The 27,579-nt window shown below is 38.7% G+C and overlaps 1 protein-coding gene across 1 annotated transcript in view; it reads right to left on the bottom strand.

Annotated features, from left to right (window-relative positions):
• Nucleotides 1-27,579, bottom strand: part of bbx (bobby sox) — a 98,882-nt gene that overhangs the window by 12,811 nt on the left and 58,492 nt on the right. Inside the window, exons 4-8 of the mRNA XM_067155391.2 lie at nucleotides 23,945-25,782; nucleotides 19,487-19,735; nucleotides 10,876-10,977; nucleotides 7,933-8,087; nucleotides 1,832-1,987 (exon numbers count right to left, since the gene is read on the bottom strand). Of these exons, the coding sequence (XP_067011492.2) occupies nucleotides 1,832-1,987; nucleotides 7,933-8,087; nucleotides 10,876-10,977; nucleotides 19,487-19,735; nucleotides 23,945-25,782 (2,500 nt within the window). The remainder of the gene's footprint in view (nucleotides 1-1,831; nucleotides 1,988-7,932; nucleotides 8,088-10,875; nucleotides 10,978-19,486; nucleotides 19,736-23,944; nucleotides 25,783-27,579) is intronic.

The raw sequence follows: 27,579 nt of genomic DNA, 5'->3' as shown, positions 1-27,579 counted from the left end.
GCAAATAAAAATTTTGCTTCCTCAAATGAAAAATGTGACGCTGAAAGGCCGTTAATTTTTCTTCATACGTCCCAGGGAGACGTTGTGAAATAGATTTACATCTCCGAATGCACAATCCCCTTCTCCGATAAAAGTTTTGGATCCACCCGCGGCTTGCAGTAAAACCCTGGGTTTCGAGTTCTTTTGAGATCTTTAGTGCTTTCAATTGACACATTTTACTAGAAACACCATATCCTAACTCACGTTTTTCTATCACAAATTTGTGGAGTCGTTAATTTTCCGGAAACACTGCACTCCGTCCGCGGAACGATCTGCGATCGCCATTACTGTTTAGAAGATTTTCCTTCTTCCGCCAATCACGAATACACGATTCATCAATATTGTGCTTTCTGCCAATGGCACGATTTCCGTACATTTCAGCTTCGCTTACAACTTTAAGTTTCTCACGCACAGTAAATGACCGCAGACACCATTATGAATCCATTGCTTACTAACAAGACAGCACTTTCACAGGACCGATATGGAGCTCGAAGAGTGAGGTAGACTTCCGTAACCAACAGTCTTGACTCTCGCAAAGTACGATATCCCGCGAGATCAGCTATTCACGTACCCAGCATGCCAGCACAGCAACACTTGTGAAACAAATTACGATCGAGCATCCGCAGCAGTGGCTTTTATATTTACAGCATATTTACCCATATTCTTTGATTTACTGTATTTCATTACCTTACATTTCACTTTTACATGCCACTGTATCCGTATTGAGGAAAAAATCTATCTTGTTTTCTACAATGCAACTAAAACACAATAAGATCTGAATCCCTGTTTACATGTGGTATATTGAATATGGAAACCATATTCAAATCTTTTTCAATACTCCATGTAAACGCAGTAAATATTTATGAGAATGAGCGGCTTGAATACGACGCGCACCCAAGATTTAGAACCAATATTTTGGGGGAAAAAGTGCGGGTGTTATTCGGGATTTTACAGTATGCTGTTCTAATGTGAGATGACGAGGAGCATCATAGACATGAAGGTAATACCACCAGTGGCCTTAGAAAGTGACTACAGGCTGCTGGTAATGAATCTCCAAATACTGAAAGAAAGAAAAAGTACAGAAGACCAGGAAAGGAAAATAAAAATATGGAAACTGAAAGAGAAGGAAACAAACTAACAAGAAATAAATTACCAAAAGACAAAGGATGGGAGAGGAGGAATGGAAAAGATTCAAAAACACGTTGGTAAAAGCTGCGGAAAAAACATGTGGCAGGACCTGCGGAAGGAAGAAATGGGAAGAGACACCATGGTGGAACAACAGAGTGAAAAAAGCAGTAGGGAAGAAAAAACAAGGCCTTTCGGGCGTAATTAAAACAAAGAACACCAGAGACAAGGGAAGACTATATGAACAACTGGATGGAAGCTAAAAAGGTGGTTACAGAAGATCGTTCCATCAATCAATCAATCAATCAATCAATCAATCAATCAATCAATCAATCAATCAATCAATCAATCAATCAATCAATCAATCAATCAATCAATCACTACTGATCTGCATTTAGGGCAGTCGCCCAGGTGGCAGATTCCCTATCTGTTGTTTTTCTAGTCTTTTCTTGAATGATTTCAAAGAAATTGGGACAACGTGGATGGAGAAGTGGACACAGGTGTTGGAAGATATAAGGCAATCGGAAAGTATTGTGAGAAATAAAAGGAAGGGTTGGCAGAGTGAAAACATGGTGACCTAGTGGAGAAAAAGGAGGAAATTGAACTAATCTGGAAAGAATACTTTGAGGACCTCTGGAAGAGAATCACACTAAAAAATGAATCTTACCTCTAGATGCACGAGCATTATCTGTATCAAGACGAGTGATGCTTTGTTTGCGTGCTTTGCGCTTTTGGCTGCCCACCAGAACAGTCTTTGGTGCTGGCCGGTCCTCAGCCGTATTTTCAGGTACTTGAGTCTCCAGAGGTTTCACTGGAGGGAGAGCTATAACCAAATATAATTTACATTCAAATATTTGTCTCTTCCACACACTGCATATAACAATGTTAAAAAGTTCTTTTTATCTTACTCCATGATGGTCACCACTTCTAGGAGAAGGAAGATGAAAACATGAAAACATACATTACTCCAAAATGGCAACAATACTCTTCATGCAGGTTGTTTGGAAAATCATCACTTAAATGGTGCATGCAGAAGAAGAAGAAGAATAAATAATACACTCAAAAGTAAAATCTGCCTCTTTCAGTCACCAGCCACTTATCCTAACAATATTCTCTATGAGCTTGAAACATTGACACTCCATATGACCAAACTGAAGGTAATCTAAATCTACATTAGATATCGCGGATTTCTATACAAGGCCCGGTTCGAAGCAATGTAATTTGAGAAAGGTGTAACCACCATGCATCCATCGAAGAATACATGCAGAAGCATGTATTACAATGGTTTGGTCACATGTTTGTCGAATGAATGACTCTTAACGGATCCACACAGACGCACACGAGATGCTGTCAGTTGGTACAATTAATTTTAGTCCCATATATTCACAAATTAACACACACACAACCTTAATCACAGTATCACAACAAAATACTTCACTTCGAGAATATCAAGAAAGCCGCCATTATTTGAAACAACTACCAATTGCTGCCCATGGAGATTACAACTTTGAAACACAGATGAAAACAGATGACTACAGACTACCTACCGTGGCATGTCAACTAACACATGGTCACAAGTATATTCTTGCTACACCATAACTCAACAACCAATAATTTCCAAAAAACAATTAACACTAACTAACTTCCAACAACTCTCTGTCAATAACTCAGCAGTAACTAACTTCACCGTCAAGATTGTTTCTCTATATAGGTGCCTTGCCAGGTAGCTACCTTATAAAAATATACCTTCTCGAAAACTCGAGAGTGCATAATACACAGATTATAATGGATGGAATATTCTCAATCGTTTGTCGCCTATACCATTCTGGAAGTTAGTGCGTTTCACAATTATGGATAACAATTTGTATATATAGGTAAGAATAAATTATAATATTAATTTACAGGTATTTACTGAACTGATATAAATGTTTATATACAGTGCCTGTTTCATGACATAACCTCAAAAACAATGCAATTATATCGTATGTACACATGATGTAATATTAATACCAAATGGATGTAACACTTCACAGCTATACACACAGTAATAATAATAATAATAATAATAATAATAATAATAATAATAATAATAATAATAATAATAATAATAAAGCCACGGAACATCTCGGTGGAAGAACGAGCAAGAAGAAGTCAAAGACTCGAGAATCTTTGGCGAGAGTGCAAAGAGAAGGGTACCAGTCTGCGTGATAGAAGGAAGATTGTGTAAACATGGCCCACAGGTGGCTGTACCGATAATAATTATTATTATTAATTATTATTATTATTATTATTATTATTATTATTATTATTATAGCTCGATATCTGCATTAGTTACCCACGAGTGAGAGAATACCGTTTCCAAGTTATACCTGTTATCGCACTTGCGCCAAACTATCCCACCAACGCTTCAGGCAACAAAGACCAATCCTACGGAAGATCCGAAAACAGCCGCAAAGAAAATCTGACTCACAAACACAGAGAAAGATCAGAAGGGCCAAAGTCTTAACAACAGTAATGCCCAGATTACTGAAAGGGACGGAAGCATGTCGTTAACATTGTCTGGAGTCCAGTGGCAACCACAGCAGTCTACTGGCTATGGAAGAAGGAGAAGAAGAAGAAGAAGAAGACAACTCTGTGCACATTGTAGTTAATTCTGCATTTGCATGAACCATGTCAAATAGTAGAATAATAGAAGTACTAGAATTTACACTAGTTTCTTCTTTCGACTGAAGCCAAAAATAATTTTTTTTTTTTTTTTCAATTTGCTTTATGTCGCACCGACACAGATAGATCTTACGGCAACAGTGGGGTAGAAAAGGCCTAGGAGTGGGAAGGGAGTGGCTGTGGCCTTAATTAAGGTATAGCCTTGCCTGGTACAACATCAACCTTTACACCTGAAGCTGGGACTGTTCAAGAATGGAGAACGTCGGCAGCGGTTACTAATATTCGAATAGGCGTATTTATAGGACAAATAGTCCGATTATCTATGTCTAATCATCGGAAACCGTCAATAGGTATTTCATTGTAGAACCATAGAAAACCATCTTCAGGGCTACCGACAGTGGGGTTCGCATTCACTATCTCCCGGATGCAAGCTCACAATCGTGTGCCCCTCACCGCAAGGCCTATTCGCCCGGTGAAAAAAAATTAATTTGAAATTGAGCCAGTAGCTACACTAATGTAATCCATAGCCCCGTAGGGCCTTGAGGAAATAACCAGTTTTGAAGCATGTCTAGATAAGTTACTCCTGTCCATAGTTTATTCTGTATGGGACATAGGCTTTGGCATAGGAATGTGTTGATGGAGATTTTGGAAGGTAAAATACCAGGGAAACGCCCTCATGGGAGACCAAGAAAGACATTCATGATATTTCTTGCCAGGATGCAGAAGCTATGCAGACGCAAAACATACTGCACAGGATCAACCCAGTTGGAGAAGACTCATTGCAGGGGCAAACCAGTCAGACTGAATTACTCAAAGTAGAAGAAGTTTATTCTGTGTAACAAAATTTCATGGAGTAACCTTGAACTGTTAGGTTGGTTTGAGGTTTTGATTCATGTGGTGCCATTTTACTCTTTACAATACAACTGTTCACGGTTTTCATTTGCTGAACACCAAGTTGTTGGTTTGCATTTATTACGTTGAATTTAGATTATTAACATGAGCGAACGTGTATTAACTAGTAGGCACTTGGTTTTAGAAATGTCAGTGAAGAAAGGATTAAAATACAGCGTTATTCAAAAAGAAGGAACAGATTTCAAACATTTATTTCTTCCAAACTACAAAAGGTAGAACCACAATTGCAACGTTCCTGGACAGTCAAAGGTTTAATATTTGAACAATCCATGTAGAAGTGCCACTGTTGCAAGTTCCAATCCCGACTGTATTGGCGCTGGTGCTTGTTGTGCCCAGCCGCAGTGCGCGTGGCGCAGTGGTGCTTGTCAGTTGGAGTGTAAGCAAATGGCGACAACAGGAAATGGCATTTTGTGTGCTGCAATTAGCACAACTAGAGTCCATGATTGGAGTTCAACGTGCTTTTCACTGTCAGTTTAATAAATAACCACATCGGCACAAGCAGATTTACCAGTGGCATCAATAGTTCGTAGAAGACGATTGTATCTGCAAAGGGGAAAATACGCGACGTCTACGCACATCGAATGAAAATATCAAGCGTATTCGTGCAGTTTATGAAAGGAGCCCAAAGAAATCTACAACACGTGGAAGCAAGGAAGTTGACATTCCTCAACCAACGGTATAGCGAGTTCTGAAACAGTCTGCACCTGAAGGCATTATTGTTATTGCAGAAATTGCATCCAGACGACTACAACAAAAGGTACGACTCTTGCATTAGCATGCTAGATGATATGGAAGAAGAAAATTTTTCTGAACGATTACATTTTTCAGATGAATGCACTTTTCATCATTCCGGTAATTTTTAAAAAAAAAAGATATTTGTTTGTGGTGTCGACCTCTGTAGATCTTTTGCCAATACTTTCACCATATGATAGAAACCTGCGTGTAAGTGGAATTGCGGAAGTGTAGTGTTGAATGTGATGAAAGGAACGTTAAGGACGACACAAACACCCAGTCCCCGGGCCAGAGATATTAATCATTTACAATTTAAAAACCCTGACCCAGCCGGGAATCGAACCCGGGGCCGCCAGGTGACAGGCGGACACATTGCACCCTTCACCACGGAGCCGGACTTCCGGTAAAGTTAATTGGCATAACTTTAGAATTTGGGCAAGTGAAAATCCTACGGCAGTTATTGAACATGAAAGAGATTCACCGAAGTGAACGTCTTTTGTGTCATATCTGTAAATAAAGTTTATGGACCTTTCTTCTTCATGGAGAAAACTGCGACAGGACTAACTTATCTAGACATGCTTCAAAACTGGTTATTTCCTCAAAAGGAAGACGATTCTGATTACTTCATCTTTATAGAAGATGGTGCCCCGCCTCATTCCTCTCAGCATGTTTCACGGTACCTAAATAACACCATTCCAGGATGTTGGATTGGAAGAGGAGGTGCAGAAGATAACCTTCACTGCCTGTGACCTCCCAGGTCTCCAGACCTCACTCCTTATGATTTTTATCTCTGGGGTTATGTAAAAGACCGTGTGTTTACGCCCCCCTACGCCCGACACTCTTGAAACTTTGCGACATTGAATTGCTGAATCTGGGAATTCGATAACTAGAGACCACCTGATTCGTGTGTGGCAAGATGAGCCACCGTTTTTAATATTTGTTGTGCAACACATGGTGCTCATATTGAAACCTTACAAAAGTGAAAAATTGAACTTTTCTCTTTCTAGAAACATTGGAATCATGTTTCTATCTTTTGTAGTTTGGAAGAAATAAATGTTTGGCATCTGTTCCTTCATTCTGAATAACCCTGTATAACCCAGTGGATACAACAAAATGGAAAAAATCTCAAGTCAAAGCCAAGAGACAGTCTGGAGAAGGTTATGTTTTCCAGTCTGGTAATCGAGTTAAAAGTAAAAAAAGAAAAATGTTCAGTTTAGTTACAGAGTAATGCAGTAAACTTGGCTTCAAGTCTATTTCTATGACAGAACAGCAAGAAATCCAAAGAATCACAACATACATTTCTTCAAGTGTCTGGACGTAAATACAGAAACAAAAAGATGGCGCATAACTGTCAATCCAAAAGTATTTTTTTTCTATTTCCTTCATAATAATAATAATAATAATAATAATAATAATAATAATAATAATAATAATAATAATAATAATATTGGCTTTATGTCCCACTAACTACCTTTTTGGTTTTTGGAGATGCTGAGGTGCCAGAATTTAGTCCCGCAGGAGTTCTTTTATGTGCCGGTAAATCTATTAACACAAGGCCGACATATTTGAGCACCTTCAAATACCATTGGACTGAGCCAGGATTGAACCTGCCAAGTTGGGGTCAGAAAGCCAGTGCCTCAACCATCTGAGCCACTCAGCCCGACTTTCTATTTCCTTTACATCACACCAACACAGATAGGCAGCAATGGGATAGAAAAGAGCTTGGAGTGGGAAGGAAGCAACCATGGCCTTTTTCAAGGTACACCCTTAGCATTCACCTGGTGGGGAAAAAAAACAGAAAACCATCTTCAGGGCTGCCAAAAGAGGGATTCAAAGCCACTATCACCTGAATCCAAGCTCACAGCTGCACGACCCTAACAGCACGGCCACCTCGCTTAGTTCCAAAAGTAAAAAAAGAAAGCTACAGTGCAGTTATGTTTAGAAAAAGACAAGGATCTAACACATTAGTCTGTTGCTCTTTCCTTATTAATGTAGTTAAGGTGTCTGTCAAAAGAATCTGAATCATTCAACAAAAGGAAGTAGCATAGAAAACATTTTTAAGAGAAGAGAGGGAAGCACTAATACCATCCCAATAAGCTTAAAACGTCTGTGTGGGATCCAGTAAAATGCGCAATTTTTCTTCTTTTTCTTCTTCTTCTTCTTCTTCTTCTTCTTCTTCTTCTTCTTCTTCTTCTTCCTGATACGTTTCTGCTTATGCAGGTCATTCAACAATTCATTTTTTATAATGCATAATATAAGTTAACTGAGAATGGCCAAAATATAGCCTACTTACTAAATTAACTGTGTGATGAGTTTTGCAATTTACAAAAATTGAAAATATATTTGTATCGACAAAGTGGACAAGTATATTACCAATTTCTATACAATTATAGATTAAGTTCAAGCTGAAAAGAAAGACCTCCATTATAACAATAATTCATCTTCATAGTTCAACCTTACCTGTCTTTTCTTTTTTAGAAGATACAGGAACAAAGGTATTTATAGCCTTCTTCATCAGCGGAGGGGTTCGTTTCTTCCTTGCTTTCTTTTTTAGCTGGAATTCTTCCAAGCTGAGTGAAGGTAAAGCTTCAATCTTCTCATCCAAGTTGAAATCCCTACAAGATAATCAGTCAAATTTCACTGCTAAATATTATACATTAACTTTTTAACAAATGAAATGTAACCTACATTATGTTAACACAACTAATAAAAAAATAATTAAAAAAAGAGTACCAATTTCTGAAGAGATATCAAGAGAAAATTAAGAGATGAAATAGCATAAAGGCTAAGCTAATTCTTCCCTTTGTGCAAATAAGATTTAGATATAATTTACGATGTGAACATTATACAGATTACTGCATTTTCTATTTATTAAAATTAAATTGAAAAGGAGGGAAAATTGCAATGAGATGGAATAACAAACTTTCATGACCACAGCAATTTAAAAGTTATTTAGTTCAATGAAGAAGTTAGCAAACTTAATTATTAATATGAAATCTGTCTGACCGAAGTATGATAATAATAATATTGGTTTTACTCCTCACTAACACTTTTATGATTTTCGGAGATGCCAAGGTGCGGGAGTTTTGGTCCACAGGTGTTATTTTACCAACCAATAAATCTACTGATCTGAGGCTGGCATATCTGAGCACCTTCAAATACCACCAGACTGAGCTACGATCAAATCTGCCAACCTGGGCTCAGAAAACACAGCACCTTAACTGCCTGACGCACTCAGCCTGGCACACCTCTGAGACTCAAACCTAAGATCTATTTACTACACATCCTGATTGCTGAATGTTATGCCAGCAAGAAAAGTGATCAATAAAACATTTCAACACAGCTATACAAATTAAGTCTTATGTTTACCAGTAATCACTAGTAACCTGTATATGGTCATGACCTGATGTCCTTCATAATGGCATATAAAAGAACCCTGGTAAGCAATTAGTTACATTAGGAGTGCATTCCACAATTTCTCTCTTTTGGTGTTATAGTCCATCTACCAGATCATACATTACTGACAAAACAAACAACATAAAGAAAGATAGGGACTTACCTTTGGATAAACACAATGGCAAGTAAAGTAACTGGCACTTGCTTATTCCTTTCCAATACTTACAATGACAAGTGTGGGAAGTAAAATGACCTCTTTGGCTCTATCCTCCTCCTCCTCCTCCTCCTGTGTTTGTCCTGGGTCCATAGTCTTTTACCACCTACATTCATCCTTAAATCTGGGTCTCTTTTTTTTTTTTTGTGACTATCTGGGTCTCTTCTTACCCTACACTTTCCACATTAACACATTGAAGATCTCATAAGTTACAAATCTCATTTTTATCTCATACTGACATCAACTCAACTAAGGTTTAGGTTGAAGGAAGAATCACAACTTCCAATACTTATTTGCTTTTTATGACTAGTCTAAGTAATCACAAACACATTCTAGCTTGAAGTCTAGTTTTTTTTTTAACTAGCTTGTTATTACTAAACAACTCCTTCCTCACTGTCCAATGTAGTGGCTCAACAAAAAGGTCTTAAATTCACTCCTGATTTTGCCCTCTTATTGCACTAAGATTCTGCTGTCCTGTCCTATTGCCTTTGTGTATCCTCTTGCTAACTACTCCCGTTCTTGAAGTTCAGTTTTTATGAGTTTCGACTTGACATCTGAGCGCTGCCTTTTGGCAGAGGCTAAGTGAATGAATAATTAGCCAATCATAGGCAGCCGATTGCTCTGATAGAGCACATTAGACTCTAGTTCCGGTTACTAGTGTTGTCGATCTGTTGTTTACTACAACCACGTGCTATCAGCTGTGTGCTGCATTGCACTCGGATCTTTTCACTGCCTTTGTCAGTTTGCTCGGTCAATCTTGACAAAGCAGTAGCAATTGCAGCTAGAAATAATGAGTTGATTGAGTGGTTGAAGAAGCACAATATTTTGGTTCATGATGACATGAGGAAGGGAGGATCGCATACATCTTGTAAAACAAAACAAGCCCTAGTTCCAAGTTTATATGCTGGATGAAATAGCCAGGAGGTATGGGCGTAAAGTTGTTTGCCTTCTACCATACCATTGCTATGGGCCCAAGTGAAGGATCATGTAACAGCGAATAACAGACTCTTCACAGTTTTGGAAGTTGGAAGAGATAAATGAAGCTTGGGAGAGGGAAAGTATCACAAACGATTATGCTGAAGACATTATCTCGTTATGGTCAAGCAAGAGTGAATCCTAAAGACTATGACAATGCCAATAGTGACTCAGAAATGAGTGGTATAGTCCCTTTGTAGGATTTTTCCTTCCTTAGGAGGAATTAAATCTATTAGCAATGCGAGCTCTTCTAGATGATGAGTAGAAACTTAATTTCCTTGTGTTTTACCTGTTCAAGCATTGATCTGTTTATATCTTATAACCCTATCCTAAATATGGTATGTGTTACCGTTAATCTTACGTGATTTATGCATGCTGCTACAAAGAACAATTGATTCTAGACTTATTTTCAAGTATATACATTTCAGTTTGTGTTGTGTGTTGTGAATCAGCTGTTTGTATTTGTAACAATTTGGCACCAATGTCTGACTGTCAAATCGAAACTCACAGAAACGGAATTATAACTCCCCTGTACAATAATAATTATTACAAGAGGTTATTTTAAGGAGAGCAATCTGGTGCTGAAAAGACAATAAATAAGTTACAAATACCATGCTCACTATTGGTAAATGAACATATTTTCTAACAAAAATGGCAAAAAGAAGAGTTCACATTTTGGATATGTGTAATGAGTTAACTAATTAAAACCTTTGAAAATATTTCAAAAGGAGAATTAATGCAGTGTCCTCAAAATAAGGTGCTGGACTAAAATGGGCTAAGATGAAAGATATATACTATTCTTAACTAAAAACACTTACGCAGCTCTAAACCTCTTCTTTGGAGAAGAGTCCGAGATAGAGTCTTCTGATGTTTCCGACTGTTTTCTAACCTTCCTCTCAGCTGAATTGTGTTGACCGCTACTAAGAAATAAAAATAATGTTTTAATTGGTTACCTAATTAAATAGTTTAAGTAAAGAATGACTAGAATAAAATAAAAGACCATACAGCATACTCAGCGCTGACTGAAGCACTATTCATAAATCACAAAACGAGGTTTTACTACATACATTATAATCTATCATTGATGACACATTTGTCCTCAAAAAAAAGATTCTTTCTGATTATATTCGATCTGTTTGCAAAATTAATAATTTCAGTGCAACTGTAGGACTTCAGGAAGGTATATAAGATATTTTACATTCAGGAGGTGAAATGAACTGCGTTGTTAGTGACCTATCCAAGGCTTTTGATAGGGTAGATCATGAGAGACAACCGACAAAAATAAGGGGTAACTGGACTGCACATAAGTGTGATTGAATAGGTGCCTAATTTCTAGAAAACAGATCTCAGAGAATTAGAGTAGGTGAAGCTTTAACTGATCCTGTAATGATGAAGAGGGGGTTCCGGAGGGCAGTATTATTGGACCTTTATATTTACTTACATATAACTAACTCATGCACCTGTGCTTCACTACGGAATTCGAGGTAAAATACTATACACCTTGCAAGTAAGATTTTATTAGATTGCATTGCTCTTAGTGTTACCCATGATATACCACGGAGTGGTCGCTATACACCGTTTCTCATGTAAAAGTCCAATTTAGGGGGTGTGGAGGATTAACAATACCATTATTTTCCCTTTGTATGAATTCTTTTTGTATCTTCTTTGACCTCACTATGTTCTTTTCCTTGTACGAAGTGAAGTGTAATAAAGAAAACTTGTGTTTACAAATGATGAAATGGGAATGCCCTGTCAGCATTCACCGTTCATGTGTTTCTTGAGGAAAACGCACTAACACCCGACTGTTGGATTTAAAATGAGCGCCGACCGTGCAGGTATCATGGGTGACAGCGTGCAAGTGATCGCTCGCTGCAGAGTACCAGCCAAGGCCAAGTGACGTCACAATCGAATGTTCCATTTGCTTCGATGTCATTGTATCACAAACGGGATGTCCGATCCTGAGTTGAAGAACGTCACCTTGTAGGCCAGGATAACAAATACTATTGCCCAAAATTTCACGAAAATCAGCGGAAGGATGGCCGAGTTATAAATTTTTAAAGAAGCTCATATCTTCAGTCTAGCCATCCAACCTAGGGAAATATAAGAAGCTCGCCAGCCCTGTAGTAGACAGTGTGTGATTTCATCGTGTACCAGCTGCCACGCCGTGCGGGCCAGCTGCGGTAGTACAGTCTGTTACTCTGTCCGACTAAGGACCGATGATAGAAATTACGCGGTACAAGTGTCAAACATATCTCATCGGACTCTAACTTCACGTGCAAGCAGGAAACTTATTTATTTGTAATGTCGATCTGTCAAGCTGATTAATACAGTACTATTCTTGTGAACTTCATATTGCAGAGTCTATACAGTAATCGCTGTCTCGTAGATATTTTTGAAACTGTGCTGTTATAAGAGTGTGAAGGACCTAGTGCATAAAGAAACATTGTTTCCTTCTCGAGAGACTGTATTAGGTCATTTCGTGAAAACTGTGCCCTAGTGAAAGTACATTTCTTTTCAAAGGACTGTGTTAATTTACGTTGTAAAAGACAGTGCCAATGTTTCTTTCCAAAAGACTGTGTTAATTCACTTCGTGAAAAACTGTGCTGACATTTCTTTTCAAAGACTGTGTTAGTTTGTGAAAACTGTGCTAATATTTCCTTTCATAAGACTGTGGCAACCTTTCTTTTTAAAAAACTGTGTTAATTCACTTAATGAAAACTGTGCTAGCATTACTTTTCATAAGACTGTGCTGGCATTTATTTTCAAGGACTATGTTAACTCACTTCGTGAAAGACTGTGTCTACATTTATTGTTGAGAGACTGTGTTAAGCTACTTGTAAAACTGTGCCTCAGTGGAAAATTTATTTCTGAGAAACTGTGTGATTTTTTGATTAAGACTGTGTCTTAATGGAACTTGGTTCTTTTTCGTGAGACTGCGTGTTAAGAGTCAAACTGTTTCTTTACTGTCGTCATAGAAACTTTAATATATTTCCACGCGTATGTGTGCTAGATCATGGCATTTGCTTCTCCGTACTCATTACAAACAGTACGAAAGATTGTGTCCGTAGAACTCACTTTATTTCTCTTCTTCACACTGAGTGAAGTTGTATATAGTTGAATCTCAGAAAATTTCAGATTTTTTTTTTTTGGTTGCCTATCACTTCGAGTTCGCCAGTGACTATTTCATGAAAAGTGTTAATTTCTATTATTTTCACAGAACTATGATTTTGAATCCATTTTTTTCAAAGTAATGTGCGTCCAACACCATTTACAGTGGAACTTGTTCAGTTAATAAACAATGTCTTGCCACAACTTGCAGTGCAGTGCGGTAGAGAAGCGTCATATCAGATTCAACTGACATTTTGTGCGAACCTCTTACATTTCTCTACTCCCTTCATGGGACTTTGGTGGAATACAAAGCTAATCGACTATTCCACGCTGCACTATCACCCAACGACCGACCCCAGGTTCGAGTCTCCTTTAACATCGAGGGTCGACAACCGCCGTGGGATGACGTGGTACCTTGGTCGGAAGTGAGGAGTTCAGCGATGTGGGACGACGCCGACGGACAAAGCCTTCTCCACATCTTTCAGGACACTCAAACCATTCGTCTGTAAAGGTGATCTAATCTCTATGTTTTCTTGAATAAACTGCAAGTTCCACTTTAAAATGAACTTATTGCACCACCCTTCTCTCTTATACTTTCTGAACACTGACCATACACGCCCTGGTGTCAATCCATGCTCTCCACTAAGCTAAAGTATGGGCGTTCCTGTTTCAATACAACAAATTGGGGTCGAAACCCGGGAAGGTTTACGGAAATACGGAATGAATTACGAAGATACATCAACGCGAGATGACAAGTTTGAAAACTTTCACTAGTTGACTTCAGAATTGGTGACGAAAGTGTATGAAACTGTCAACATTTGTATTAAACAAGCTTCACATCATGATCACAAGGTACTCCACCACGAGACATCGAGAACGCTGACAAGTATCCAAATTACCTATCTGAATTACTTTGAGATATTATACGGGAGTTATTCATTGAACATTTGCCAGTTAAGGGTTGATTTGAAGTTGTATAGCTAAAGAGTAGATTCTTTTATTTGCGAGAGAGTGGCCAGTAATAATGAATGGAAAGAGCAGCCATCCTGTTTTCTTAGATACATTGAGTGCTAAAGGAATCTAAGAACGTATATGTGACTAGTGCTGCTATCAATCGGATACTTATAACAACATAACCGACAAGGACTCCTCTTGCAGTCTGTTCAAAGTAATATTTCACGAGTATGGCAGATGAGAACGGAGACAAGGCATTAATGTTGATGAAGAGGAAACGAAAGACAGTGCAAGCAAACGTAACCAAATTCAGTAATGATAATACAAAGGCAGCGTCAGATGCAGAAATAGATCACGAGTATAATCGGACGAGATTGCAAGAGATCTTGGATTAACTAATTACCCTCGATAATGGTGTTCACGAACTTATCTTTTTTTTCTTTTTTTTTTTCTATTTTGCTTCACGTCGCACCGACACGTCTTATGGCGACGATGGGATAGGAAAGGCCTAGGAATTGGAAGCGGCCGTGCCCTTAATTAAGGTACAGCCCTGGCATTTGCCTGGTGTGAAAATGGGAAACCATGGAAAACCATCTTCAGGGCTGTCAACAGTGGAGCTCGAACCCACTATCTCCCGATTACTGGATACTGGCCGCACTTAAGCGACTGCAGCTATCGAGCTCGGTTCACGAACTTCTATCAGACGCCGAATAGTCAGAGTGTGAGAAATACACTGAGGTCATGAAGCGCGCAATATTTAATTCGACAAGCGTCATTCGTGACAAATTATCTGAATCATTCGGAAACATGAATCTGGACCCTCCCAGACCTTCTTCCGCAGTACGTGAGCCATCACACTTATCCATCAGGCACTCTATTAAATTACCCACTCTCAAACTAGAACCATTCGCAGGAGATGAAGAGAAATGGCCCCGGTTTTGGGAGCAATTCCAGTCAGCAGTAGACAACAACCCGACCATCAACACTATCGACAAGCACGTCTTCCTTCATGGATACCTGGAAGAAGAACCTAAGGAGCTAATCGATCGTATAGAGGCGACTGCAGACGCATATGAGGAAATCAACAGGATTCTTATTGGACGATATGGCGACAGGAACCGCTCCAGGCGCATTTGGATTAGTTGGAGACCATGAGACCAGTTTGCAATGCTACGCCCTCAAAGGGTAATAAGTTCATTTCTAACCCTATTCATTTTCCATGAAGTGGACGTAACGGCAGTGATCATACCTAGCAATAAAGTGGTAGTAAATAGAAACTTTGCAGGAATATTAACGATTAAAAAGAACAATCCTATTTGCAGAATCATCCGATGGTTGAATATGGTCAACACAATACACTTTATTATGTCCTATGTACATTTATAGCTAGCTATATATAGACTTACAGTAATATAATTGTATGTGTCCATTATACAGGGTGTATCCATGATGATGTTACAAACTTTCAGGGATGACAGAGGACGGCAAATGGATCAGTTTGAGATAAGGAAACATATTCCACTACGATCGAGTCAAAAGTTAAGCAAAATTTTCTGCAAGTTCCATAACCGGGTACAAGTCCATCTGGATAGGGCTGATCAACGTACCACTTCAACACGTAAACACAGACTGAAGACTACTGTACAGGCATCGCACACCAATCACGTCAGTACACAATACGCCGTCTGCACTGAGTTGCTGAGTTATTATCCTAGCCTCTTCTGCTTGTCAGGATTGTCTCCCCTGTTGTACTCTTAATACATGTAGTGTACAGAACAGTCGGAGGTATAAGACCGATTTTTGCTTAACATCTGACCACCGACAGCAGTGGTATAATGAATACGGCATTGGTCTATTGATCCCAAGTTAACGGGTTCAAACTCGACTGAGGTTGGTGGATTTTAAAGGGGTTTTTAAAGGTGACAACGCCATGTTGTTGGCTTCTGTCATGTTAAAAAACAATTGCAGGATGAAATTCCTACACCCTGGTGCCTGTTAAGAATGGACGGACGTTAAACAACTTTGATTATTAATAACTTTTGACTCAAACTTTTCCAGACTACGGTTCCTTATCTCAAATTGATCATTTGCCATCCTCCACCATCCCTGAAAGTTTGTATCATCATCATCATAGCCGCCAACTTTTCAAAATCAAAAATAGGAAGTTTTTTTAATTCTTGGATTTCATCACATGTATTTCGCCATGGTCTAAGTAGAAAAAGGACAGGATGAAAGGCATACATATCTACAGTTACAATGTGAACTGACCATTAAATTTAAAATCTTAAACAAAAAAACATAAAAATGGTTACAAGAAAATGTACCTAATCACTCTCCTTTACGACACATACATATGAATAATAATAATAATAATAATAATAATAATAATAATAATAATAATAATAATAATAATACAGTCGAACCTTCATTACTAGAATTTTCAGTATCTCGAAGTAACTTAAATTTTCTGGCCATCTGTCCTATTCTTCACGTGTATTTCTCTATTACTTGAAATTCAGTTACACGAATTTCTCTATTTCTCGAAGCAAACATTTTCTCCCTTGAAGCGAAAAATACTCTGTAACTCGAATTTTGTGCAACATTAACTGTGCAATACAGCATTTGTGGTTTGTGAGGAACAGTTAACAAGTAAAGAAAGGGTTACAGTGAAGCTGGGAACTAATGTGATGGGAACCAAAAAACTCGAACTTTTAGTGATCGGAAAATCGGCAAAGCCTCGCTGTTTCTCGAGTGTCAATTAATTACCGGTCACGTACGAAAGCAAGCCCAGATGTCGCGGATGACAAGCTCCATTTACAAAACTCGACTGCGTGGTACTGACGAGACGTTTCAACGTGAAGGGAGGAAAGTTTAACCACAACAAACAGAAGAGACTAACGGATTTTTTTCCAAAGGTGTTAACGGAGCTATGTTTCTTGTTTCACTGTTGTATGTACTGTATCCTGTCTTCCAAAAAGTTACTATAATAAGTGTTATAATTAAAGTGACGCTGTAAAATAGAGTTTGTTTGTACATTTTTAAGTACTGTTAAAAATAATGTATTCAGTAAAAGCCCATAGTTATTATGTGCTATACATGCTCAAAAACGGTATTCTCTATCTCAAAATTTCGATAACTTGAAATAAAATTGATCCCGGAGGTGATTCAAGATATCGAGGTTCCAGTGTATTTATATCACAACGACACACGCAACAAAATGCATAGTTTTCTTTATTAGACTGTAAAATGAACGGAAATTTAATTTTATAGGTAGGCCTATCTCCGAACACTTAGAGATAACGTTTGTTACTTTTTTTGTCCGTAATGTGAAAAGAAAATAATAGAAACTGACACCGAAACAGCTTCCTGAAATACATTCAACTCATTAAAATTATGAAGTAAGAATGAATAAAAATGCACTGAAATACACGAAACTACCACATACAAAACTAATTGGTATGTCTCATACATTATTAACATATGGCTTTGACATGGGGAAAAGCACAGAACCGCTACAAAAACACATCGCCTACAACTCTAACGAAATTACGCACAGAAACTATGTTAATATGCGCGAACCACACAATAAGAAACTAATTTTTTCGTCCCGATTAACTAAGTCGCTAACGCGCGCTAGCCTCTCTTGCTTGTAGGACGACTGCTGTCCCGAATCCCCAGCCGTAAAGCACACAAGCTGCTGTAGCGAGTAGAAAATACGATACACTCGCGAAATAAAGCATCAAAAATACGCTTGAAAATGAGGCTGGGTAAATTACACAAGCACATAAGAATTTATCCCTTATCCTAGCGGGAGAGTATTGACTGTACTGGAGGTTATATTGGTCAAAAATAGGAAGAAATAAAAATAAACCAGAAAATCGGAAGAAGAGTTAAAAAACGGAAAGTTTCCAAATAAATCGGAAGGGATGGCAGGTATGCATCATGGATATACCCTGAATTAGTAGGTTCCTGATTCAAGTAAATAGCCAGCCACAGAAAGTTAGAACATATCAATATTGTAAGCAGAACAAGGAAAACCAAAACCAAAAACACAGAAAAACAGTAACTTACCGAATTAAGAACATGAAATACATCCACAGAGTATATTTGAACACTTAAAATATTTCATTTGATTAAACCAAGTTCATTTGTACTAAATTCAATATTCAGACGTTAAAACACAAAATATGGACAGATAAAATGGGTTCCACACTTCAAATACATTGGTGACATTGTAGAACCAACAGGGTTAAAAACGGAAGCACAGAAAGTTCGCCTACAGAAACTCAAGAGAACGTACTGGAGAATGTGCAACATTTACAACAAAAAAATACATGTCCACATACACAAACATCAGGCACTACAATACTGTAATCAAACCTGAAGTTCTATACGTGAGTGAAACGCTGTTACTCAACAGAAAAGGGGATCGAGAGAACATTCTGAAGGAAGAATGAAAGATCATGAGGAAAATTCTTCGTCCAGGAAAAAAAAAAAAAGTGAAGATGGATACAGACTAAATCCCGTACACCAACAGGGAAACTGTCCAACCTGTCAGCAGATATTAGAAAACGAAGATTGAAATTTTATGGACACGTTCAAAGAAGGCCAACAACAAGCCTTACACACAAGATCATGACATACAGCAGAAAACTGAAGTCTACCACGGATCCAATAGTCAAAAAGGACCTGGAGAAAGCTTGATAGATTTATCAGAAATATTAGACAGAAATCTGTTCCATAAAAAATTCAACAGATGGGTAGTACAGCCAGAGAATAAAATTCCAAGGAGACCAGGAACCAAGTGGACTGAAGAAAGGAAGAGAGCCCTCAGAGAAAAAATGAAATCCATATGAAAGACCAGAAAGGCGAATCATAAAAACACTGTGATCCACCAGATCCACAAAAATAATATTGGACTTCCTAGGGTTTATAAGAAATATACCCCATTTGGCCACATGACAAGGGTTTTCATGTCAACAGATTGGTATCTAATATTCATGGGTGATGACTACCTGCGTCCAGTAATTTTGCCTATAGCAAATACACGTTTCCTTTTTTTTTTTTTTTTTGCTTGTGGTTTAATAATAATGTTATTATTGGTTTTACATTCTACCAACTATAGTACTTCCTTTTACGGTTTTCCTTACGCAAATAAATAATAATAACAATAATAATAATAATAATAATAATAATAATAATAATAATAATAATAATAATAATAATAATAATAATATGTACTGTGTGTATAACTTTCAATGTCATTGCAAGGTAAGTAAATTTTCCTCTCAATTATTTATGGAGATTAAGATAAGAAAAGAAAAGCAAAGTTGTTACAACAGATTGCATTTACAAAGCAAGACTTACCTGGGTCGAGAGCTGTTAGCACCATGTTTTGGACTTGAACATCCTTCTGCTTTGATACGGGCAGAGAACTGAGCATCCGTATCTTGATCTCGAGAACACTCTGAGAACGAGTCTGTCCTTTCACTTGTGGTAGAAGAGGACTCGGAGTCAACACGATCCTTCCTGCTGACAAGACTAGCAGTAACCACTGACGATGTTGTCATTGTCATGGCCAAAGAGCAGGATGTGGAAGTAGAGTTGGTGTCTAGGCTACAAGAGTACGAGTTTTGTCTTTAATATTTTACAGATAAATGAAGTATGTGTATACTGTAAGGTACAGTTAAATAGAAACAGGTAATTCTGACAGTGCCAAAATACACTATGTGATCAAAAGTATCCGGACACCTCCAAAAACATATGTTTTTCATCTTAGGTGCATTGTGCTGCCACCTACTGCCAGGTACTCCATAGCAGCGACCTCAGTAGTCATCAGACATCGTGAGAGAGCAGAATGGGGCACTCCACGGAATTCATGGACTTCGAACGTGGTCAGGGGATTGGGTGTCACTTGTGTCAGAAGTCTGTACGCGAGATTTCCACACTCCTAAACATCCCTAGGTCCACTGTTTCTGATGTGATAGTGAAGTGGAAACGTGAAGGGACACGAACAGCACGAAAGCGTACAGGCCGACCTCGTCTGTTGACAGAGACCGTCGACAGTTGAAGAGGGTCATCAAGTGTAATAGGCAGGCATCTACGATCTATCCAGACCATCACACAGGAATTCCAAACTGCATCAGCATCCACTCCAAGTACCATGACAGTTCGTCGGGAGGTGAGAAAACTTGGATCTCATGGTCGAGCAGCTGCCCATAAGCCACACATCACGCAGGTCAATGCCAAACGACGCCTCGCTTGGTGTAAGGAGCGTAAACATTGGACGATTGAACAGTGGAAAAATGTTGTGTGGAGTGACTAATCACGGTACACAATGTGTCGATCCGATGGCAGGGTGTGGGTACGGCGAATGCCCGGTGAACGTCATCTGCCAGCGTGTGTAGTGCCAACAGTAAAATTTGGAGGCGGTGGTGTTATGGTGTGGTTGTGATTTTCACGGAGAGGGCTTGCACCCTTTGTTGTTTTGCGTGGCACTATCACATCACAGGCCTACATTGATGTTTTAAGCACCTTCTTGCTTTCCACTGTTGAAGAGCACTTCGGGGATGGCGACTGCATCTTTCAATTGATGATACAGATGTTGATTCCCATAGGGTGCTAGGTACCAACTGATGAGCACAACCTAGCACACGAGGGCGAAACGCTGGCAACCAGGAATGAGTTAGCTGGAAAATTTATAATGTCCAGTAACAGACCATTTAAATTGGTATTGCATCTTTCAACACAAGCGAGCACCTGTTCATAATGCACGGCCTGTGGCAGAGTGCTTACACGACAATAACATCCGTGTTATGGACTAGCCTGCACAGAGTCTCGACGTGAATCCTATAGAACACCTGTGAGATGTTTTGGAATGCCAACTTCGTACCAGGCCTCACCGACCGACATCGCTACCTCTCCTCAGTGCAGCACTCCATGAAGAATGGGCTGCCATTCCCCAAGTAACCTTACAGTGCCTGATTGAACGTATGCCTGCGAGAGTGGAAGCTGTCATCAAGGCTAAGGGTGGACTAACACCATATTGAATTCCAGCATTACCGATGGAGGGCGTCACAAACTCATATGTCATGTTCAGCCAGGTGTCCGGACACTTTTGATCACATAGTGTAACTACTTTGAAAATAACAGCCAACTAGTTTATGTGAAGTTTTCTATTCTGTTTCTGTTTCACAAATTTAAATTATGAATTTTTTTCTCCAGTACTATTTCCTTTAACTCGCTACATAGAAGCAAGAACATTAACAGCATCATCCTGTGAAAGTAAATGAAGATGCACACCATTTAGTTTTTGTTTGCTATTTGCTTTACGTCGCACCGACACAGATATGTCTTATGGCGACGATGGGATAGGAAAGGCCTGGGAATGGGAAGGAAGCGGCCGTGGCCTTAATTAAGGTACAGCCCCAGCATTTGCCTGGTGTGAAAATGGGAAACCATGGAAAACCATCTTCAGAGCTGCCAACAGTGGGGTTCGAACCCACTATCTCCTGATTACTGGATACTGGCCGCACTTAAGCGACTGCAGCTATTGAGACCACCATTTAGAACCACCCTCTTACCCAGAGGCTCCAGGTTCAATTACTGATGGCAAGATAGAGGGCCCAGTCCAGAATGTCAAGAATAACAGACTAGAGGATTTATTTCCCTGGCCATGCATCACCTCGTAATCTGCGGGCCTTCGAGCTGAGCAATGGTTGCTTGGTAGACTAAGCTTTACCAGAGCTGTAGCGACACAGGGACATTCGACATTTATTAAAACAAGTATCCAGTCTTCAATGAAATAGTGATTGTTCTTGAGTCTTATACACAGACATAACTGCTTAAATGGATAAGAAGTACAGTATTAGACACATGATCCTGTTTATGGGTTCAATCTCAGCTGAAGTAGTTTGAAGAACAAGTAAAATTCTCGGTAGTCAATGTCATCATTGTTGGCAAGCTACAAATCTGATAGTGCATTCCACATCGCCTGAAAAAAAAAAAACTACTGCGTGGTAATTCCAGAAGAGTTATGCTTTCATTGCTAAACAACAGTGAAATCAAAATATCTGAACTGGTATGTAGGATGCCAAAAAGAAAAGAAAAAAACAGACTTCTTACAATTTGCGTTATGTCGCACCAACACAGATATGTCTTATAATTTATAAATATCACTGTACAATACCGTATTGGCATTGACTCAACTTAGGTTTGAAAGGTCTTGTGGTGACGGTAGTATGGAAAGGGATAGGAGTGGGAAGGAAGCGGCCATGGCCTTAATTAAAATACAGCTTCAGCATTTGCTTGGTGTGAAAATGAGAAGCCACTGAAAACCATCTTCAGGGCTGCCGCCAGTGGGATTCGAACCCACCATCTTCCAAATGCAAGCTCATAGCTGCGCGACATTAACTGCATGGCCAACTCGCTCGGTTCTGACTGCTAGAGAGGCATATATCTCCGAGCACAATCAGCTTACACAAGCAGCGAGTAATAGGTTAATTCCTAAGCTCAGAACATTATACCTTTGGCCAATTTTGGTGAATCTAACCAATCCCAAGTTCCCATTCTATCAATTCATATTAGTAGAGCACAATTTCCAAATTTGGTTGCCAACTTTATTGCGTATATTCACCATGTGATTAAGCTATCTCACTCAGCGTGTATAGATTATGTTGCCACAAAAAATGAAGTGGTTCACTGTTTACAAAGTGGAAAACCTGTTAGCCAAGGCTGTGGCATATGTTCGTGCCACTGGCTGGACACACACGAACATTAATATACAAGTTGAAAAAAAAAAAAAAAATGTAGTGGAGAACTGCATAAAAAGTTTATTAATCTCTCTGGGAGCTGGTAACAGTGATACCTATACATCATTGGCAGGTTCCAGCAACTATGAGATCAGTCGAGTGTTCCCTTTGTTGGCCATAACCTCCTTCCTGCGCCTCCTGAGCAATTTATTTCCTCTTCTATTTTATTCTTATAATATATTTTTCTCTTTTTAGTATTGCTTGTAGTTAGTAAGTGCAAACAGTGTTTTAAAGCTTCTGTGAATCAATTCTCGATGCAACTGACAGAGTGGCAAGAGTATTTTTGACATGCAGAACAATTGCAAGAGTAAAATTTCCCAAAGAAACTCATCCAAGATGAAACTTTGCAGCCAGTTATTATTAATCTGAAGGATGAGAGTAACGAGTCAGGTTTAATTTACATCGGAAGAGAAGAGAAGTAGGAAGACTAGGACAACTTAGCAATTCCATTAGAAATCACATGCACATGGAATATCTGCTGACGCAATGATGAGCTACAAACAAGACTTACAGTAAGTGATTATTTATTGCCTATATTTAGCTGCCACATTATGCATGCTGTGCTGTACTACATGTTGTATTACTTGTTTATTAACATGTGCAGGTCCAAAGCCAGCCATGAAGCTAATCCGTGGTAACATTACAGCCGCACTATCATGTCAATGGGCACTGTATGCAGTCCTTTAACTGTCTCGTACAGCATGGTATCATGCCCTTTCCCGAAACTAATAATAATTATTATTTTATTGGTTCTAAAAGCCCTAATTACTTTAACAGTTTTCGGAGGTACCGATGTACCAGAATTCTGTTCTGTCAAATGAAACAAATACTGTAAGTAGTAAGGGAGACTTTAAAAAGGCTTGCCTGAGCATTTAAATCACCCATGGAGTAGCCAGTAGTGAATGTGTTAATGACCTGTGTGGAAAAGGTTTACTGTAGTTACTTATGAACCAAAAAAAATATAAACCATTCTTTAACAATAGAAAATATCCAAGTCCTAAGGAAAAACACTTACCTGTCAAAACTTGAGCCAAGGTTGCGACGACTTCTCTTCCCCACGGCCAGACGTCCTTCACTCATGAATTCTCGATAGCGCAGCCCCTTGCAGGTTCGAAGAGACTGCCGCCGTGTTCCCTCAGTGGAACTGACTGGTGGCAAAGAGGAGGAAGTAGTAGTAGGCAACATAGATGAAGATGTAGTTGTCTGAGAGGTAATAGGAGAATCCTCCTCAGAAATACTGTTGTTGATACTCTTCACCACAGAGCTCTTCACAAGTGAAGACGACGATGACAAAGGAACAGGAAGAGTCTTTGGTCTCTGGGAACTTTCACTGCTGGCAGTATTACCTGTAGGCTGTGAAATAATTTGTACTGTTTCAGAGTCGTCATTGCTTTTGTTATCGTTAGCAATACTGTCACCATTGGCAGGAATCTCACTGATATCAGTCGTAGAAATATAAAGAATACTGTTACTAGATTGACTGTCACTACTTACATTTTCACATTTGTCAGGCAATTTCGAAGTGGCCATTTCAGACTTCCCACCCAAAATATTGTCCCTACACAGAGTCTGTAAAGGTTTTGTTTCTCTGCCTATAACCTGAGCAGAAAGTTCATTGCTGGTGGACTTTTCAGATAGTGCACCATTTACATCAGTGCCACCCAATGTGATAGGCATGAGGAGCACAGTCTCTTGTTGCAGAGGTGAGAGCTTTTCGATAATCACTTCAGAAGAAGGCTTAAATTCAGTCTTCAAATTGAAACAGCACTTGACCTCAGATTTAGACTGAGTACTATACATATGAGTTGTACTTACACACTCAGAAGATGCAATTTCAGTTTTAACATGAGGCACTCCTGAATTCACACTCTTACACTCGCCACTCAAAATGTTACTGAAACAATTATTAAATGATTCAGTCCTACCTGAATCACACAACAACCCTTTGACAGCATCAAAACCTGAATTCTGAATAACTGAATCATCACAAATACCTGAGACCTGGGTTTTATTGTCTTTAATTTCGTTTATATGTGAATTCTCAGTAGGTTCACTCTTATTTACAAAACTAGTAGCATTGGTAAAACATTCCACAGTTTTACAGTTTAATCCAGTCTTATCAGATTCTCTGTGAGGCCCCAGAATGCCAACATAAACATTGTTATTCATATTCATCTCAAAATCCTCTCCTTCAATTACCCAGCTTGAGACATTGTTCCCAAATTTTTTATATCGTTTTGGAGGTGTGGAACATTGTACTGGTTCTTTGTTCATTTTCTTCGTTGGAGGAACAATTGTTTCCATTTTTTTCCCAGCCAAATCATCATCAGCTGTATTCTCATGCTGTTCTGATGAATTAACGGCCAGCTGCTGCTCGGGATTACTTGGAATGGAATCCAGATGTGTGCATACTACAGCAACTGTGGCAGTTGAAGAAGCAGTGGTCGTTACTGGTGGTGGAGACAAAGACTGGTCAGAGAAGCCACACAGACGATCGACGACCCTATCTATAATCTGTTGCTGAGACGCTTTGATGGTTGTTTCAGATGAATGAGGACTAGGTTTATTTGGAACAACAGATCCGCCTGGACTGAGGCTACCTTTCACTTTCGGGAAAGATGTACAGTCTTTTGATTTTACGCTGCTGCTACTGCTGCTGTTACTATCAGCACTGCTCCGACGACGATGGATCTTGCGCTCCCGAAGTGAACTCAACTGATCGGCAGCATGGCTTCGCAGTTTAGTGAATGGTGATGGATAAGTTATAGGTACGGTCGCTTTCAGTGAATCTGATGAAGAACTGGCACAGTCTGTGTCTTCAGTATTATTAAAAAACTGGCTTTCCGAATTATTCTGTAAAAGACATGAAGAATCATGATAGACTGACTGACAGTTTGTACAGAATTGAAGTTCCTACATAACATTTGTTAATATTGTTAAAAAATATATACCCTTCAATCATCAATATAAAGAAAATTATATTACAATCTTCATTTCAAAGAATTAATAGAAACACTTTTAACACTGTTTTGGCAGTTAACTAAAACATATAGAACTTGACGGAATCCAAAACACACTCCTTTAATGGAGATCTGATATAACAATGAAGCTATAAACTTATTGCACTGTCTCAGTTTCTTCATAATTTTACATTTATATCTGTTTCACTAAGATCCAAGATGAAGTGGCACGTGAGATGGTGCATAACCTGACAAGTATCTAAGTTCCAATGTTGGATTTAACCTAAATAAAGAAATGCACCACCACTCACTGGAATGATAGGACATGACAGTGACTCCACTTTATACCATGTGTTGCATCCCTGTTAATAGGTAGCCATGAGGATTTCACATTTGTTTCTTTAAACATGAAAGCAATCTGGAGTTCGGTATTAATTTTATCAGTCCTGAGAAGAAATATCTGCGCATTTTCTGTCCTTTCTCATTCTATAACGTGACTGAAATAATTCAAGTCACACATTTAAAAGTGTAGGGCACGGCTTACACCTATATTAACTTGCCAATATCGGTGTACCTAATATTGCCTTTTGTCACAAATTTTATTTCTCATGTTATTGAAATTAATCTTCATCTCATGAAAGAGATTAATTGCTAGTTACCGAGTGATCACTTCAGTAAGTGACTGATCACACACATACAAGCTACATCATTGTATTGCTCTGAAACATTGCTGCCAAACCATGCTACGTTGATAAGCACCCTAGCTCAAGGACCAAACTAGAACTGCAAGAAACTTCCAGGATCAAATTCTAGTTGCATAGACAATCTTTCATTTTTGAAAACAAGAAGGCAACCTAACTTGTAGCAACTTTAAATGTTGCTGAATAAATAGTTTTGTGTGGAATCCATACCACAAGGATATCCCATCCTTTCCACTTGCATACATTCATTGATCACGATTAAAAATTCCCGTCTTGGAAAGAAGCTAACAATGTGAGTGGATTGGAGACAAAGTGCTCAAACTTACTTTATAGAAATGAGAGGTACATTCCTCAAGTAGCCTAAATGAGACCTGTTCTAAATTTTAAAATTTCAATTTTGTGGTATTTTATGGGTGGATAGGTCACAACTTCCTTGGTGTTATTGTCTTATTTTTACATACAGATGCTCATTAAATTTTTATGATAATGTCACAGATTCTCTGTGCACTGATTTGATTACTTTTCAGATCTTGAACCAAGACACACACAGTCTATGGGTACCTGTAATATGCAATACTGTATTACTGATCAACATACCTGAAAGACACAAAGGAAGAGGAGTAGAAAATATTACTGAATTCAGTGTATTTTGACTGTAGGCAGGGTGTAACAAAATCCCTGGGCAAAACTTCCAGAATGAAATCTTCATAGAGAGAAAAGAAAACTTTCATTAAAAATATGGGTCTCAAAATGCATAATTACAGAATTATCTGTTTGTATTTACAGGTAGTGATTGCACTTATGTCTTAACTGGTGGAATAAAATCTGAGATACATTTTAAGTTTGTTACAGGTATAACAATGTTGCAATTAAACTGATGTTCACCTAAATACATCCCAATCACAAACAGATGTATCTGATAGGTTTGTTTAAAGTTTCATCCATGATTGTGCTCTTCCACATTTTAGTCCTTGAGCCTGCAGGTAATT

The sequence above is a fragment of the Anabrus simplex genome, chromosome 11 (genome assembly GCF_040414725.1).
Source record: "Anabrus simplex isolate iqAnaSimp1 chromosome 11, ASM4041472v1, whole genome shotgun sequence".
Classification (NCBI taxonomy): Eukaryota; Metazoa; Arthropoda; class Insecta; order Orthoptera; family Tettigoniidae; genus Anabrus; species Anabrus simplex.
The sequence above is the reverse complement of the archived record's forward strand: the minus strand, read 5'-3'. Positions and strand labels throughout refer to the sequence as shown.